The 15,425-nt window shown below is 47.3% G+C and overlaps 1 protein-coding gene across 6 annotated transcripts in view; it reads left to right on the top strand.

The window, feature by feature from the left end:
* The window catches only part of COL14A1 (collagen type XIV alpha 1 chain), a 225,961-nt gene extending 211,597 nt beyond the window's left edge, over window positions 1-14,364 (top strand). For 2 of the 6 annotated variants that reach the window (XM_065903377.1, XM_065903378.1), the window contains exons 46-48: window positions 10,119-10,196; window positions 11,829-11,984; window positions 13,513-14,364. In XM_065903377.1, the coding sequence (XP_065759449.1) occupies window positions 10,119-10,196; window positions 11,829-11,984; window positions 13,513-13,592 (314 nt within the window). In that variant the 3' untranslated portion in view covers window positions 13,593-14,364. The other 4 variants (XM_065903379.1, XM_065903381.1, XM_065903380.1 and 1 more) reach the window with 4 other exon arrangements.
* The last annotated feature ends 1,061 nt before the right edge of the window (window positions 14,365-15,425 follow it).

The raw sequence follows: 15,425 nt of genomic DNA, 5'->3' as shown, positions 1-15,425 counted from the left end.
AAGTCACCGACAGTGCTCGCTTCGGCAGCACATATGCTAAAAAAGAAGTCACGGACAAGTTACAATCATCGTTAAATTGTGTCCCTCCCTTTGTACTATTGTAATACGACTGTTACAATAACAAAAAGCCTGTAACTGGTGTTTTGTCTTCTTTTTGCCATGAAAGCTGATGTAGTTGTTTCTGCAGTTTAAGTTTTTTTTTGAATCCTTAATTGGAAGGCCTGTGTAGTAAGTTGTAGCAGACTCCTGCCCTGGACTTCAGTCCTTGTCTAGGGTGGCGGGTATTCTGCTGGAACACTAGCCAATGTCAACGCCCGCTCAGCAGGGATTTCTGTGCAGCCCTGTGCCGCTTCCCCATCAGCTGCTCTTCACGTCGGTCCCCTTCGTTCTAGCAGGAGGACTGCTCAGGACTCAGTATTATCAGCTTTCGCTGCATGACGACCCACAGAAACCTCGGTAACACAAGCAATAGACACTGTCCCCACCGTGTGTCCGTGGGGGCAGGGCAGCTCTGCTCTGCTGGGCCTCTGGCTGGAGGGGCCGTGACCCAGACTGTGTTCTCCTTATGCCAGTGACGGACGTAGGCTGACCCACCCACCGATCGTGCACATCATCACAGTCGCTGATGCTCCGCTGATCAAAGCCGCCCAGCTCTCAGGGGCGGGGAAATGCGTGAACCCTCTGCGAGAGGCGGACATGCAGTTCTCCCGTCGGGCAGGGGGCATCCACACGGCCGCCCCGCTCGCCACGGTCTCATCCGCGCCCGCTCCTTTCTGTCCTGCTGACTCCTGTGCTGCCCTGGCCTTACACCTCTTGTGGGTTTTCACATGTCCTTCCGACTCCCCACAGCTCTCTGCCTTCCTCTGCTTTATTCAGGCTCAAACTTCGAAACTCATCCCGACGGCCAGCTCTGCAGACCGCTCCTCCTCCCCAGGGCTGGCTGTCGGCCCAGCGTGCTGGCCACGCCTGGTTATTCCCACTGAACTGGACCAGGGCCGGTCTGTTGTGCCTCTGGCCCCCAGCTGTCTCACTTTGTGCTGTGACTGTCGACCTTCTTGTCTGTCTTCCCACCGGACTCTGGATTCCTTGAATGGGACGATGCCTTTCCTCTATACACCTTCCCCAGGGAGCCTGAACGAATGTTTGGCAACTGAAGCAACGGCAGATCCCTGCCTCATTACTATGTGACGTGTATCAGGTAGCACCCAAGTTGAGTGTGTTTTCTTCAATTGTCTCTCATTGGTTTTACTTCTGCTGTTTCACCAATGAGGCTCCGTGCTCCCCACAAACCTAATTCCATGTCTCTTTTCCTTCTAGTCCTCATAATACCTGACATCCAGTGGTTATTTCATGACTCATAAGTGATTTATGGTGTTAATTACCACTTGCTTAGCTTTTTGGCTGCCATTCCTCATTCAACCCAAGAGTCATGATAAAAGCAGAAGCCCATGTTGTTCTGGTTCATCCATCCAAAGACATCCTGTTAATAGCCAATCACTGCCAAGTTGACAATGTCAGCATTCTCTTCAAGTCATCATCATATAATTTTAGCCAGAAGGGCAGGGTGAAAATTTTAAGTAGAAATTTTGGTTATACTGGATATATCTAATATGCATTTCCTATTGCATATAAAATAGAAAGTGCATTGGGTATTTCAGTGCCCAAATTTGAGTGTCTAATTTAGATGTCTGTGGCCAAAGGTCAAAAGGCCTTCTGCCTGTACTGCCTACGTGTGTACACAGATAATCTAGAGAGAGGAGAGAGAGAGACTGTTTTTCTTCTTTATTTTTAATTGAGGGATAATTGCAATGCTATGTGGGTTTCTGCCCAGCATCACCATGGACCAGCTGTAGGTACATACCCCCCTTCCTGAGCCCCCCACCTCCACCCATCCCACCGCTCCAGCTTGTCACGGAGCCCAGCTCGAGTTCCTTGAGTCACACAGCCGACCCCACGGGCGATCTATTTTATCTTTCATTTTTTTTAAAATCACTGTTTTCCTTTTTTTCTTCCAATTTTATTGAGATTTATCTAGCATATAGCACTATGTGAGTTTAGCACAATGATTTGGCTTACCTACATCAGGAAATAGTTCCATGATAAGTTTAGTGAACATCCATTCTGTTGTATAGATACAAAATTAAAGAAATAGGAAAAAGATTTTTTTCTGTGAAAATACTTTTAGGAGTTACTCTTGGTAATTTTCATATACAATGCACAGCAGTATTACTGTTTTTATCATGATGTACATTCCTTCCCTAGTACTTACTTATCTTTTAACTGTTAACTTTGTACATCTTGACTGCCTTCATCCGATGTCCTTCCCCCACCCCCTTTCTTTTAAATGTAGGAAGGTACTTTGGCATTTTCTAAATTTTTGGCTCTGAGCATAAGCAAGTGAAATGAAAGAATAACAAGTATTAGTTTGTATAATAAAACTTAGGCTGTTTATGTTCGTTATGATAAAGCATTTTCAGAGAAATTTTTTGACATGGCTTTTAAAGCAATAAATACATTATAATAAAGAAGTGTAGCAGAATGCATTTATGTAGCTAGGTGAAAACATACATAGAGAGGATGTATTCATTAACCCTCTCCATTTTCATTGGTTCTAAATTTAATTTTGACATTAAATTATTATGTGCATGTGTGTTAGCGGCTCAGTTGTGTTTGGTTCTTTATGACCCCGTGGACTGTATCCCACCAGGCTCCTCTGTCCATGGGATTCTCCAGGCAAGGGTACTGGAGTGGGTTGTCATTCCCTCCTCCAGGGGATCTTCCCCACCCAGGGATCAAACCCGGGTCTCCTACATTGCAGGCAAATTCTTTACCACCTGAGTCACCCTTTTATGTATATGCGTGTGTCTGTGTGTGTATAGCAGAGTAATTTGACATTTTTGAACTTTTTTGCTAGCTTGGAAAAACATGATGCGGATCAGAGATATATGATGTGTTTATCTTAATAGTGGCTCGTTCTGTTTATTGTTGAGGGCTGTTGGCTGTAACACGTTTTGTTTTAAACTCTGAGACCCGGGCCTTGTCCCAGCACCCTGACACAACTCCGTTCCGTTCCAGGAATGGAGAGCATCACGTCACTTTTTGGTTCTGTGAGGATGAAGACCAGACCAAGCTCTAACTTAGATATTTATTTAAATATCACCAACTGGCTGAATATTCATGCTGAACCTATGATATCCATTTTTTAAACTGCAGCAATTGGCTCATTTTTCTGCTACGTTTGAATCATTTATACTTTTTCCAACCGTCAGTGCTGGACACGATAAGATGACATTTGAAGAAGAGCAGTGCAGACTTTGGAGCTGAGGGTGACAGGCTGGCGTTTGGTCTGACATTCTTGTCGGGTGCCCCTAGGTCCTAACACCAGTGGCCCAGCCCAGTGGGCGGAGCACAGGCTTCCTGCTGTGTGATCCCTGCTCCTTCCCGCCCTGCGGCTGCAAACGGCGAGATGCAGTTAGGGCCGCTGATGAGCTGGGGGCCCGTCCTCCTCTGTCCCCTCACCCCTTCTCCCTCCTGCAGCCGCACGTCTTTGTTTCCAGGCTCCCTTGAGCTCTGCCCCTGGCCGGGTGCAGCCGGTGGGAGCCGTGGACGAGGGCTGAGGGTCTGACGAGGAGAGAAGTCAGGCTGTTCTCCCCGGCCCCCTCGGCCACTCCAGCTGTGCCCAAGCCCCCGTGTGGCTCCTGCGCCCACTGGACACTGCCCCTCTCTCTTTCCAGATCCTTCCAGGAGGCCCAGGCGCTGGGCTCCGGCACACCAGGCACACCCTTCCTTCTCCTTGTCGCTGCACGCTTGGCGGCCATAGTTGCTTCCTGCTGCTGCTGGGGTGTGGGTTGCCTCATCATCTCTGTTTGGCTTCTCAGTCCTTCTCTCGCCCATGTAACCAAATCTCTGCACCAAATTCCCTCTTCCTGAAAGATCTACAGTGGTCCCTGGCTGGACCCTGCATTATGGGGGCATACTAGATGGCCAGTTGTTAAAGGAAAAGGCTGTACAGAGATGGACTCTTAGCAACGGTTTGCAAAGATTGTTTACATTTAAAACCAACTTCAGGACTTGCCTGGAGGTTCAGTGGTTAAGATTCTGTGCTTCTGCTGCACGGGGCACAGGTTCAATCCCTGGTCAGGGAACGAAGATCCCACAAACTTTGCCTTCCAGCTCAAAAACAAGAAAAACAAAAATATTTATTTTCTAGTCTTGGCCAGTGAAGCACAAAACTTGGAGCTCTGTGTGCTGATGCTAATCCTACACCCCAAACATGTAGAAATAGCAGAGCCTGGAAAAGGACAGAAAACACTTGTTGGAGTGAGTCCAATTAATCTGCCATCTTGTAATGAGGTATTTGTTCCAGTACCTTGTACCTAGCAGGCATTCAAGCATACATTGAATGAAAAATGAAGTCTACTTGGAATGCATTGCCAGCCATTTCCTAGGCAACAGACAATATAATAATACAACTGAAGCCTTGTCTCACATTTTCTGTGGCTTCTTGGTAGAATTACAATGAAAGCATTACCCAGGCCTTGCATATCTGCCTAGGCATAAATTCTGAGAGTTGCTCCGCATAGCTGGGATAAAGAGGGAATGAACGACTGCTCCATAGAGTGGCTGGAGACTCTGGCCCGAGTGCTTGCTGTGCTCAGGGCTGCATAGAAATGAGTAAACTCTCCACACCCGGAGGTCAACAGGCCAAAGAAAATAGGAAACTGGGAACCAAAGGCCAGACCCTGGGCAAGTCATCAATGTGAATAAGATAAATCTTCTGAAAATCAACCCCAAGGCTTGCTCAGAGCAGAAGGCAAGTGTGCAAACCAGGGGAAGTAAGCTGAGGAGATGTGATAACCACAGGACTGATTTCTGAGTGTGGAGCCGGAGAAAACGTGCAGATTGATTGGACAGGCAGCTCAGGGAGCCGTGTCGGCAACAAGCAAGACAGATGCAGCCTCGAAATCCCGCTTAGGGTTGAGAGGCGGGGAATGCTGTAGTTAGTTCTGTGTATAGGCTTCGGTATCAACCTACCTGTGTTCAAATTGCGGCTTTCACTAGCTAAAGGCAAGTCACTTAACCTATCTGAATCACAGCCCGCTTTTCAGGTTCAGAGTAGTACCCGCCATCGTGGTTCTTGTGAAGACAAAGTGAGTTTATATGTGTAAAGCATTTAGATTCAAAACCTGGGGAGGCCGTGTATTGGCACAGGTGGTGTACCACGTTTCAGGGTTGTCAGAGTCCACAGTCAGACCTTGTGCTTCATTCATCAGTCCCTTTGTTTGGCAGGTATTTCCTGAGTGCCTGATCTGTGTCTGGTACCAGGAATACAAGGATGAACTAAAACAAGCAGGTCTCTGCCATCGTACATCCATAAGAGGAAATACTGGAGGGGCCTCCCTGGTGATCCAGTGGCTGAGACTCTGTGCCCCCAGAGCAGGGGGCCCAGGCTCCACCCCTGGCCCGGGAACGGATCCCACATGCCACAGCTGAGACGGTGCAGCCAGATGAATATGTATGCTCTAGCAAAGAAAATATTGGAGGGTTGGTCTTAGGTTAGTGGTGAGGGAGACTCAGGTAGCCCTGATGTGGCTTCTAATGAGATTTTAAAAAAATAGTATTTAATCAGTTTACTTGGTTGTATTGCATCTGAGATGCAGCTTGTGGGATCTAGGTCCCTGATATCAAACCAGATGTCAAACTTGGGCCTCCTGCATCGGGAGCATGGAGGCTTAGGCATTGGACCGCCAGGGAGATCCCCCAGTGAGACTTTTAAAGAAAGAATATGACAAATGTGCCCCGCCAGGGAGGGGTGTTGATGGTGATGGAAGCCAAGCAAGGGCAGGGGAGGGTGTGTGGGAAGCATCTCTACTTTCTATTCAGCATTGCTGTGACCTGACTGCTCTAAAAAAGTAAAGTCTGTTTTTTAAGTTTTAAAGATTTTCTTTTAAAAAGAAAGAAATATGAGAATAAGATCTTAAAATTTTTAATGAGAGCAAGATCTAAGAGAGATCATAAAAATTCTCATTAAAAAAAGGAAAAAAAGGAAGAAGGAATAAATGATAGAAAAGACTCTATTCTAAATATTTTTTGGTAACTCCACAGAAAACTAAGGATATTTTAATCTTAGCTTAAATCATATTTTTGGAAAGTTAGGTCTTCATTTCCATCAGCTACACTCATTTTTTTAAAAAAAGTGACAGAAATTCCAATTCGATTGGACTCCATGATATTCATCTCTAAATGACGCAAGTAGTTGATATGGCCCCATAACAAGTTCCATAAGGAACTTGTTAGGAAAAAACAGTTTCCACAAAAGCCACGCATGTGAAAGTAAAAGCAGGCTTCCAGCCTAAGAAATTCTGTTTGTTGATCCTTCAAAGGTCATGCCTCCTTTTAACCATCTGCTGCGTGATGATGTAGACATGCAGTCATCCCATTATTCTTCCAGTGTTTACTGGACCACCTACTATGTGAGAGCTTGGATCTGATGCTGGAGCAATAAATAAGGCACGATCCCTGCAGTCAGCAGGCTCCTGGTTCCAGGCCGGATGAACGTAAAAACAAGCAATGCGATGGGATCAGTGCCAAGGGAGGCGCAGATAATATGGAAGCAAATCATTCATTCATTTGTTCATTCAGTAAATATCTGTTAGTTATGTGCTATTTGGAAGGCACCATAAATTCGTGAAGCATTCCATATTTACAGGCTTCCCTGGTGACTCAGTTGGTAAAGAATCTGCCTGCAATGCAGGAGACCTGGGTTCGATCCCTGGGTCGAGAAGATCCCCTGGAGAAGGGAATGGCAACCCGCTCCAGTGTTCTTGCCTGGGAAATCCCATGGACAGTCCGTGGGGTCGCAAAAGACATGATTTAGCAATAAACCACCATCACCTGGAAATATCGGGGATATAGCCATGAATGAAATAGGTGATCCTTGCCCTTTGGATTTGTTGTGCTTCTGCCTGTTATGGGTGTAGAGAAGATTTGAGTTGAGTCTTGAAGAATGAGAAGTATCTGTGGAGATGGCCAGTAGGAAGGGTATGGCAGGAGGGACTCAGCTGTGGCCTCAGGAGTCCCCGTGTCTTCGTGGACAGGGTGCAGGCACTCAGCTCTGCAGACCCCCTCTCGGCACCCAGCGGCCCCACCCTGGACCCTCACCGGAGAGACTCGTGAGGGACCTCATCATGGGCGGTGGCTGCAGGCAGTCACTCGGTCCACAGACTCCAGTGCCGTCTCAGGAACAGCTGCTGGTTGACATTTTGGAACACTTGACTTCCTTGCTCTTGATCACAGCCTACGAGGCTTATCAGAGACACCCAGGGACGCCCTGTGGCCAGCGGTTGAGACTGTACGTCCTAAGGCAGTGGGCGCACGTTTGATCCCTGCTCGGGGAGCTGAGATCCCGCGTGCCGAAAAGACAGAACATAAACCAGAAATGATACTGTGGCAAATTTGATAAGGACTTTAAAAATGATCCACATCAGAAAAGCTCCTTTAAAAAAAAGTATTTCCCGTTCTCTTTTTAGAGATCTGAGGTCTCTGAACCTGGCCTTCCGTCTCAGTCCTCACTTAGCTACTTAAATAAGGATGTTTAGCATGGTTTTTTCATTCCAAAAAGAGAGATTTATAACCAAGTTCAGCTTCATGAGTATTCCTTCAGTCTGAGAAACACAAGTGAAGACATAGGCAATTATTAATATATAACATATTAGGCTATATGTAGTTGGAACATTTCATAAGGTCAAGGATAATGAAACCTAAAATTCTCTTATATATATAAATATCCTTACAGTTTTCTTTCTTTCTTTTTTTTTTTTTTCTTTTAAGGCATCTGGTGGTTTAGTTACTGAATCACGCCCGACTCTTGTGAGTCCATGGACTGAGCCCTCCAGGCTCCTCTGTCCACGGGACTTCCCAGGCAAGGATACTGGAGTGGGTTGCCATTCCCTTCTCCAGGGGATCTTCCCGACCCAGGGATGGAACCTGGGTCTCCTGCGTTGAAGGCAGATTCTTTACCAGCTGAGCCACCCAGGGAGGCCCTAAGCATCTTGAGGGGCTGGAAGATTCTTGTGAGGACCTTCTTCTCCTACTTTGAGTTGTAGTGCAGATGATATCAAATGCCGCTTGTTTTCTCTACGCAGGTAGAAAGTTTAAACAACCAGACTCCCTACTCCACAGCGGTCCCCGCCTTCTGCTTTCCCTGTGAAGAAGGACAGGGCCAGTCAGGAAACCTGTCAGGGTTTCTGCGCAGGGACTCTTTCCTGAATGTCCTCTTCAGCCAAATCTCCTCCGTCCTCCTCTCATGAGGGGTCCCGGAGGAGCCGTCTCCTTGGCGTCGATCCGTGGGTACCGTAAGGTCACGGGAGGCCTGAGTCACCGTGCCGTTAGTCTGCAGCCTGCCGTTGGTCAGCGGTGTCCTTTCTCGAGTCCTCATTCTTTAGCAGTGAGTGGGTCCCTGTGGGGGACGCGGCTCCAGCTCTCACAGAAGAGGCGGTTTCTGCTGAATCCCCGATGCGTGTTAGGGCACAACTTCAAGCATCTCCCTCTGATTAGAAATAGTGCCCACGCCGACTCTTACCCAGTCAGCCAAGCCAGCAGCTGCAAATAACAGCCAGGAGACTCAGGGTGGTTTTCTGAACAACAATGGAGCGCTAAGTGTTGATGCGGCTGTAGTTTTTACTTTTGAGGAACCACTCTCTTCCTGTCAGCTCCTAGAAGAGTGGGGCTCGGAGCAGGAGGTCGGGGCTCCGCAGTCAGCGCCCCGCCTCCTTGCAGCTCTGGCCTTTGGTGAGCTCAGAAAGTGCCACTGAGGCCGCGTGCCGCACGCGCGCGTGTTTGGGCAGCCTCGCTGCGGGGGAACAGCCCCGAGGACCGATAACAAGGAGCTTTTCTAAAAGGTGACAGGTGTACCTTGACCCCAAAAAGTGGTCACTAGGAGCACAGCAGACGTCAAAGGACAAGCTTTATCTGTGTAGAAAAAGCTGCTATTCCCAGAGCAAATACTGCATCAATACCTTTCTTTCTGGAAGTTACAAACCAAGATGTCAAACGTGATTGTTTTCTAGGATTGGAGTCATTGCTTCTTGGTCTTCTAATTTGTCTACAGTGAATACACATCGCACTTAGAAGGGAAAAAAGAGTTATTTGTGAGTTTAAACACTTTAGACCAGCCGCATGCCGGCTGCCTGTCAATTTGATTGTTTTCTTTTATGTGTGTTTCCTCCTCGGCTTTCCCAACTCACACGTAATTTCTTTGCAATTGCAAAGACGTGTAGTTCCCATCCCATTAATGCAAAGTGTTGCTGTACGTATGAAAACAGACACTGGAGACGTTCTGCGCCTCGAGCCCCGCAGCCTGGACCCCGGGCTCGGCAGCCGTCTGTGCTGGGCCGGGCCCCCCTGCGGCCTTGTCACCTGTCCAGGAGTCTTCTTAGGGCCTGTTGGGACGATGAGGTGTCAGAGTGTGTGTTTCTTTGTTTTCCTGCCTGTGAAAATGTATAGTTTGTTAATAGCACCGTAAATTGTTTGGAAGAAGAGGTTTGTTCAGTGGAAAAGAAACATGAATAGGTTTAGATTTTTATGGAGCTGAATCAGCCAAATCAAACACAGGCTTTCCCCGAAGCTTCCAAGTTTTTAATGGAAACTCAGGCTCTGTAGAGCTTTGCTGCCTAATTATAATTCATGCCTTTTGCAGATACATTACAGGGTGGACCCAAAGGAAAATGTTAGACATGTCCACTGGTTATTTCTATTGTGCTCCTTGTGGAGTGCCAGCCGCATCAGTCCGATGGCCCGTGTGTGCAAAACGCCAGCCAGATCCCAGTGGGCTGGGCCACCTCAGCGGAGGGAGGACTGTAAACTTGCATTGTTACAAACACAGACGACACACTCAGACACAGAGCCAGTCTTCTGTATGTGGTTGTGCAAAAGGCCCCAGTGTCAGGATTCAATTTAAAAAGTCCCGTGGTAACATAACCCCAAATCAACCCTCATTGTCCTCATCAGAGAGATCCTTGTGAAACCCAGGAAAAACAGAACTACCCAGATTTCATTTAAGGAGAATTTTCTTTTCTTTTCCTTTTCCTTTTTTTTTTTTTTTTTTTAAAAACAACTAGGTTTAACTGGTGTGAAGGGAGAGAAAGGAAATCCAGGCATTGGAACTCAAGGTCCCAGAGGCCCCCCTGGGCCAGCAGGTAAGTCTTCCTGCCCAACAGCAAACTGCAGGTGGAGACCCCAAGTCTTCAGAGTTACTTGACACTGCAGGCGAGGCAGATGGCCGCGTTTCCCTGTTACATCCGTGTGGCCGACTGGAGCGGCCCTGCGTCCCGTTCCTTCCACTGGAAGGCCAGCGTGTTAGTGAGGAGTCTCCTCTACACCAGCCCCAGAGCATGTGTGAGGACCCTACTGTTTGCAGGTCAGGCTGGGGCTAGCCTACGCTGCAGTTAGGGATCAGCCCCAGATGCTTCGTGGACTGACACGCACCCGACGTTGGATGTGGGTAGGCTGACTTTCCCCTCATTTTAGAGGAAAGGGCCTTGAGGAGAAAGGTCAGCTTCCTGAATGGAGGATGGCAGACGTCCTTTCCGCTTATATTCCACGGGCTGGGACTAGTCACAAGCCCCAGCTGAACGACCTGGAGGCTCAAAATCTGGGGGGCCTATGGCCGTGTGATGAGCACTCACAGTCTCTGCCACCGTGCTCGTCTCACTCCATGGGCTTGTGCAAGTGTTGGGTTTTGTGAATTTTACTATGTGCTTTTAGCTTGGCCTCCAGATGACCATACTTGTTTATTAGAATTATAAGTTTTCAATCCTACTGGTATTTACAATCCCAGTCTTAAGCATATTGAATCTAATGACTTACTGGTTTTTCTTGCCAACCTATTGATTTTGGAAAATATTTTTTGTAGGAGAGATTCCTAATGCAATAGGTCTGCTTTGAATATAGATACTCCTGTTATTAGATTGTATGAGGAACTGATCTAGATCATGCCTTATACAGAACGAATGCTTGGTGAATGTTAATTGAATGGAACTGGATTCACCAGAGATTTGCAACACTTTTAAAATACAGGGTGATATGTGTTCCTGATTTTCATTTTGGTTCTAGTGGAAGAGATTCATTTCTAGTTGAAAAAGGCCTTTGAAACACTGTTGAAATCCAGGTCTAGAACAAAACAAACACATGAGCCAGAAAAATTCCAGTCTGACATATTTCTTAAATTCACAAAAATTTTAATCGCCCTCTCACTTTTATTCAGTGTTACGTTTTCAATTGATACAAGCTAGCCTAAAGAAAGGTTGGATTCATATATTGGGTCCAATTTCAGAATTTGCATTTTTCTCCTGCAGTATAATTTCTTTCGAACTTAGAATAATTTGTTTCAATCATCTGGGGCCATCACCCAGTAGGGGTTCCAGGTTGAGGTCTGGTGTGTTCCTGTGTGTGGAAACGTGTGTGTGTGCACGTGTCCTCACACTGGATCCGTGGGAGCCTGCATTGGGAAATGGAAGCTCGTAGAGAGCTTGGTGGTGGCCTGCTCCTTTCCCTTAATATTCAAGAGGTGATGAAAAAGAATGCATTTTGCTTTCCAGTTTCCTGAGCTGATTGAAAGCATTGACCTCCAGGCGAATGTGTGATTGCAGTGTGATCCTCTATCCAGCAAATCTAGTTCAGAAATAGAACTCATTGAGTAGAAAGAGCAGACCACCCTAGTTGTCAGAACGTGTAAGATGGCTTCTTATAACAGTTAGTTTACTTGGTGGTCTGAAACCTCACCCGTGATGATAAGAGACCAACTGTTTCCATTGGTGGACTCTCCTTAGGGCCTTCTGGGGAGAGTCGGCCAGGAAGCCCGGGGCCCCCTGGTTCTCCTGGACCAAGGGGTCCACCAGGTCACCTGGGGGTCCCTGGACCACAGGGTCCGTCTGGCCAGCCTGGATACTGTGACCCTTCCTCGTGTTCTGCCTACGGCGTGGGAGGTAAGTGGGCTTTGAGCAAATCTTACTGTCTTAGTACCATAATGGCGGGGGGGACCCTCTGAAAGCAGACCTGTTTTGAGCAGGAAACAGAGCTCGAATTGCTCCCTACCTTTTAAATTATCCAGAGGCCTCTCCTGTGAAGTGCAAATTATAGCGGTCACCTCTTAAGGGGAAATTTAAAATAGTGCCCATCTAAGTATGCCTTGCTTCCAGATGGCCTCTAACCTCATATGTGATCATTGAGACACATCTGAAAATTCTCTGGGGCCTCTCCTTCTGTGTTACTTCTGTGGTGTGGCCATGATGTCTTTTTAAATTTTACTCTTGTTTTGGGGACACCTCAAACTTAGAACTTTCCCCATAGTTAGGAGAGACCTGGAGATTCTGTTGGGTGACATCCTTCCCACCACATGCATTTTAAATGACTGGCCATGCCTCTTATTAACTACTGAACTCAGATCCTGAAAAAATTATGCTTCCTAAGAACATCTGCGGTCTCCAGGCTAGAGGGTTGTATAACGGGACATTATCAACATAGTCACTCTTGGAAGCATCAGGAGAGAGGTTCAGAGATTGCTTTGGGGCAATAAAGCTATTAGCCGATGAATCGAAATTTTCTGCTTTGTAAGAAGTTTAGCCTTATTTCCCAGAGGGACTGGTCAGAGTCGTGCTGATGTGTTTTTCTCTGTTCGTCTCTTCCCTCCCCATTCTCTCGAACTTCCCTGCCTCTCATTAAGATCTGATCCCTTACAATGATTACCAGCACTGACATGGAGCTCTTCCCCTCTGATTCTGTTGGTGGCAGACACAGAACTGTCCTGCTGACCATGACCACCCAGCCCTGCCCCCGACCACGGGCACGCCTCTCCCCTGCCCACCTGCTTCCCCACCTGCCCACCTTCTCCTCTCCTGCCCTCCCTGCTCCAAACACTCAACCGCGATAAGACTGGAACTTAACCAAGTCGCGTGTCAGCTGTCACAAAAATCGACTGGTCCGTATCAGCCTGGGTGAAGGTGAAGTCTGGCTGCCGAGAGTTGTCCCAGACTTCCCCAGGAGGAGCCCGGGAGCAGTCACTTCACGGGGCCTTCTCCCCTCTCCCTTCGCGCACACACATTGCTGGGCGTCTTTCTTCCTGGCCCCCTGCTGCCTGTTTCTCCTCTGATCACCCCCCTCTGCCTCCTGTCCCCTGGTGTTGGGCCTCTAACATGAGGTTGGTTTTAAATTTTATTTTTCTTTCGTCACTCTGCTGATATTCGGGTTTTCTTTTGTAAATAAAACATGTCATATTTAAGCAGTTTGGCTAACCATTTCTGCGGTGCGCCTGACCCTTCTTTTACTAACCATCTGGAACCTCCTGGAAAAGGTGCGCACAGCCTGCTGGAGCGGGGCGCTCTCACTTTCTACCCGAGCAGGATATCTCTGTACTTTAGAGACCAAACCCATGCCTCTGCGGATCCAAAGGAGGGGAGGACACCAACCTGTGGCTCCTGGGTCCTGTCAAGCCCCCACCCCACTCTCCCCCTCCAGCTCCCCATCCTGACCAGCCAGAGTTCACCCCTGTCCAGGATGAGCTGGAGGCCATAGAGCTGTGGGGCTCTGGGATCTGACAGTCTCGGCGGAGCTCGGAGGACCGACTGCGAAGGCGCGTAAGGCGACGGACCCGGGAGGGAGGTCACCGCGTGGTTGGTATGCTTCCTCTGGGGGCTTGTTGCATCAGCCTGTCTCCTATTTGGACACTGTTAATATTGTTATATTAACAGAAAAGTGTATCAAAAAGAAACTCCTTAATCCATACACCACAGGACTGATTTCTGCTTGTTGTTTTAGTGGTGTCCTCAGAGAAAGATTGGCCCTAAAGTTGAATTCTGGAATCCTTTCTGCGTCGGGTGACCGCGAATCCTAAAATGCAACAAGACAGAAATGACTGTATTTGAGGGAAATGGGGCCCCAGAACAGGAATTCAAAGGGATTCAAAGATGATGTCATTTATCCTTATCCCCTCTAGGAATGACCTTGGTGAAAAGAAAAAAAGGGACATGATTGGAGAAACTACCTCTTGCTTAATTAATTGATCTAACTCTGAGATCACTTGGTCACTAGCTTCACTGGTATCCAAGAATATGCGTTAGAACATGGCCTTTCTGAGTCTGGCGACTGTGAAGCTAGATCCAGTCCTTTCCAGTGGCTTTTGACGTATAGCCTAATGCCTTCCCACTGACTCTGATCCAAAGAGTTCCAATTTTGATGACCAGTCGATCCAGCAGTGTGTTCCAGGGCTTGCCCTCCTCAACCACATGGATTACTTTGTACATGCAGATATGTTCTTGCAAACCTATTTCCAACCTTTCTTTAATAAGCAAATAAAATTTTAAAACAATGTACATATGTTGATTCTTATTTTATTCCATTTCTATATGTCACCTTAAACTTGTGTTGTCTTGGCTGAGGTTTAACCAGGAAAACGATGGCTGCCTTCCTTTGGACGCGCATTCAGGCTTTCATTCATTCAGAGTGTGGTAATTGTGTTGAGCCTAAGCGACTGGCAGAATTCTGTTATTCATTTATAACCCACCAGACAGCAATGACTGAAAATGTAAGACTGATGCTAAATAAATATTTGCCTGAAGAACTTATCCTTTGGGCTTAAGAAAAGCCTTTAAAACTCTAGGAAACAGAGGAAATGAGGCTGAATCTAATAGACTCTAATTCTAAACTATAATTTGCCTTTGCTCATAAAGGAAAACACTTGTTTAGTCGCTAACTCTTTGTGACCCCATGGACTGTAGCCCGCCAGGCTCCTCTGTCCATGGGATTTCCAGGCAAGAATCCTGGAGTGGGTTGCCATTTCCTTTTCCAGGGAATCTTCCCAGACCAGGGATCGAACCCAGGTCTCCTGCATTAGCAGATGGATTCTTTACCACTGAGACGCCAGGGAAACCCATGTTTGAAAAAGATTTTGGGTTCTATTAATTCTTGAAAATAGAAATTTGAACGAGAACCATAAACTGAATGTATATTCCCTTTTTTTCTGTAGCATCTAGTGACGGATAATTGCCAGAAGTTGGGACAGGGTCCTTTATCGCCAGAAGGTGTATTCTTCCTGAATCAGCAATGACTCTTGAACTTCTTTGGGTCCCCTTACCACACAGCTTGGTTTAAGACCTTTTCATCCAAAATGTTCAAACAAAAATGTCTACGTGTTGCCTTTGGGGATCCAGGTAATGTTTTTTTGGTGGCTGTGCAGGAAATGAAAGCAGATGGTGAGCAGGGGACCAACACTGGTTCCCTGCTAGTTACACGCGTGCCTCCACACACAGAAAGCAAGGCTAGTGAGAAGGGAGGCTTGCACAAGTCTGGGCGGCCTGACCCAGAGTCACCGAGAGCTCTCAGCTGGGGGGCTGCGTCGTCCGTCACCGTGTTCCCTTGCGTCTCAGATTTCT

Source organism: Muntiacus reevesi, chromosome 12 (assembly GCF_963930625.1).
Source record: "Muntiacus reevesi chromosome 12, mMunRee1.1, whole genome shotgun sequence".
NCBI classification, from domain to species: domain Eukaryota; kingdom Metazoa; phylum Chordata; class Mammalia; order Artiodactyla; family Cervidae; genus Muntiacus; species Muntiacus reevesi.
This window is presented reverse-complemented; position numbering and strand designations above follow the sequence as displayed.